The sequence below is a fragment of the Monoraphidium neglectum genome (genome assembly GCF_000611645.1).
Source record: "Monoraphidium neglectum strain SAG 48.87 unplaced genomic scaffold scaffold03826, whole genome shotgun sequence".
In the NCBI taxonomy this organism is placed as follows: Eukaryota; Viridiplantae; Chlorophyta; class Chlorophyceae; order Sphaeropleales; family Selenastraceae; genus Monoraphidium; species Monoraphidium neglectum.
The window spans coordinates 3,491-5,318 of record NW_014009803.1 but is presented as its reverse complement, the minus strand read 5'-3'; the positions used below and the strand labels follow the sequence as shown (position 1 = coordinate 5,318).

At 71.0% G+C, this 1,828-nt stretch overlaps 1 protein-coding gene across 1 annotated transcript in view; it reads right to left on the bottom strand.

Moving 5' to 3' along the window:
- MNEG_13437 (hypothetical protein) overlaps nt 1-1,828 on the bottom strand; it is a gene marked incomplete at both ends in the record, with an annotated part of 4,383 nt that overhangs the window by 1,407 nt on the left and 1,148 nt on the right. Inside the window, 2 exons of the mRNA XM_014038091.1 lie at nt 98-1,390; nt 1,670-1,822. Coding sequence (XP_013893545.1) covers nt 98-1,390; nt 1,670-1,822 — 1,446 coding nt within the window. The remainder of the gene's footprint in view (nt 1-97; nt 1,391-1,669; nt 1,823-1,828) is intronic.

Here is a 1,828-nt window from a genome sequence, read left to right as displayed (position 1 = left end):
CGAGCCGCGACCGCGCTGCCTGTGGCGGGGCCGCTGCGGCGCGGCTGGCGCCCCGCGCCGCCCGCGCCTGGTCAGCGCGCCCGACGACGCCAAGCACCCGCTCCCGCGCAGCCTGCGGCTGCTGCGGGGCCGCGGCCGCCGCGGCGGCCTTAAGCGCCTGCCGCGCAACCGCCCCGCGCGTCCCCGTTGCGGGTCCGCTTGCGGCCGCAATCGCCGCGGGCGCGGCAGGTGTGGCGCCCTTGAGCAGAGAGGCCACCTCAGGCATGGACCCGCGCTGTGGGCTGCCCGCACCGCTGGTGCTGGCAATGGCAGAGCCAGCGCTGCCCACCAGCCCCTCTGCCCCCAGCGCTCTGCCGGTCAGCACCGCCGCAGCCGCGCCCTCCTGGGACGCGGCGGCTGCCTTGGACGGCGCCTTCTGCACCACCTTGTGGACAGCCCACGACTGCACGCCTCCCTGCTGCACTGCGACTGATGGGCCGGCTGCCGCCTGGCCAGCGGTGGCCGCCTGCAGACCGCCCTGAGCGGCGGGCGGCTGCTGCTGCTGCTGCAGCTGCTGCTTCGGCTGCTGCTGCAGCTGCTGCTGCTGCTGCTGCTGCTGCTGCTGCTGCTGCTGCTGCTGCTGCTGCTGCTGCTGCTGCTGCTGCTGCTGCTGCTGCTGTTGCTCGTGCTGCTGCTGCGCCATGACCGGGGCGGTGCTGCTGCATGGCGCAGAGCTTGTGCGGGCCGCCGGCGCGGCGGCCGCATCGGGGCCGCGCCACCCCTCAGCCTTGCTCCTCTGGCGCTCCGCTGCCACTGCAGATGCTGCTGCGGCTTCCGCCTCGGCCGTTGCAGCTGCTGCCGCCGCCGCCGCCACTGCGTCATCGGCGGCGTCCCTCGACCCCGCGATGTCCGTGGCGCTTGACATGAGGTGGCTGCGCATCAGCTGGCCGCTGGCCTCGTCCGCGGGCGCGGCCCCCACAGCTGCAGCGGAGGCCGCCATGGCCAGGGGCGTGGCCCCTTTGGCGGGGCGCCTCGCAGAACGCGTCCCCTTGACCGGCGTCTTGGCTGCCGTTCCAGCGCCGGAGTCGGCCGGCAGCACTGAGGGGCCGGCGCCGCCCGTCATGACGCTGCCGACGCTGGTGTCGGCCGCGCCGCCCGCCGCCGAGGGACCGGCATCTTTGTCACCGCCAGTTGTGTCCGCCTGCTGCTGCGCCTGCTCTGCCGCCTCCGCATGCTGCAGGGCCTCGGCCAGCAGCTGGGCGGCGGTGGCCTCGGTGCCGGGGACTACGAGGTCGAGGCCAACGCCGAGCATGGCCCAGATGATCAAAGCGAGGGCATGCTTGGCGCGCCAGTCGTGGGTGGGCTTTGTTGGCGACGTTGAGAACTTAACGATGCAGGCGGTGCCGTCGACCTGGGGTGTTGGAGGGAGTTGTGAGGGCACGTTACGGTGGGGCAAATGCCTGCAGTCTGCAGGTTGCGGGAGGGGGGCAGGCAGACACCATGAAATGCGACGCCAATGATGATGCTTGTAGTGATGCTCACAAGCTTCCAAAATACTCCAGAGATTCGCCTTTGGCGGGAACACCACAAATGCTGACTTTCTCCTGTGGTGAAGCCATCCTCAAGCAGTGCAACCAGCCCAAAACCCTCTCATCAACCCAGCAGCTGCAACAAGCGTCTTGGAGCGCACCAGAGCTGGCAGGAGCAGCACGGCCTGGCCCTCCTCCACGATCATTGTGTGGACATCAGGGTTGTAGTCGAGCGGCACCAGGCCCTTGGACACCTTGCCAAAGGCCTGGAAGAGGTCGGGCAGCGCGGCCGCCGCATCCTGGGACGTGTGGGCCTGGGG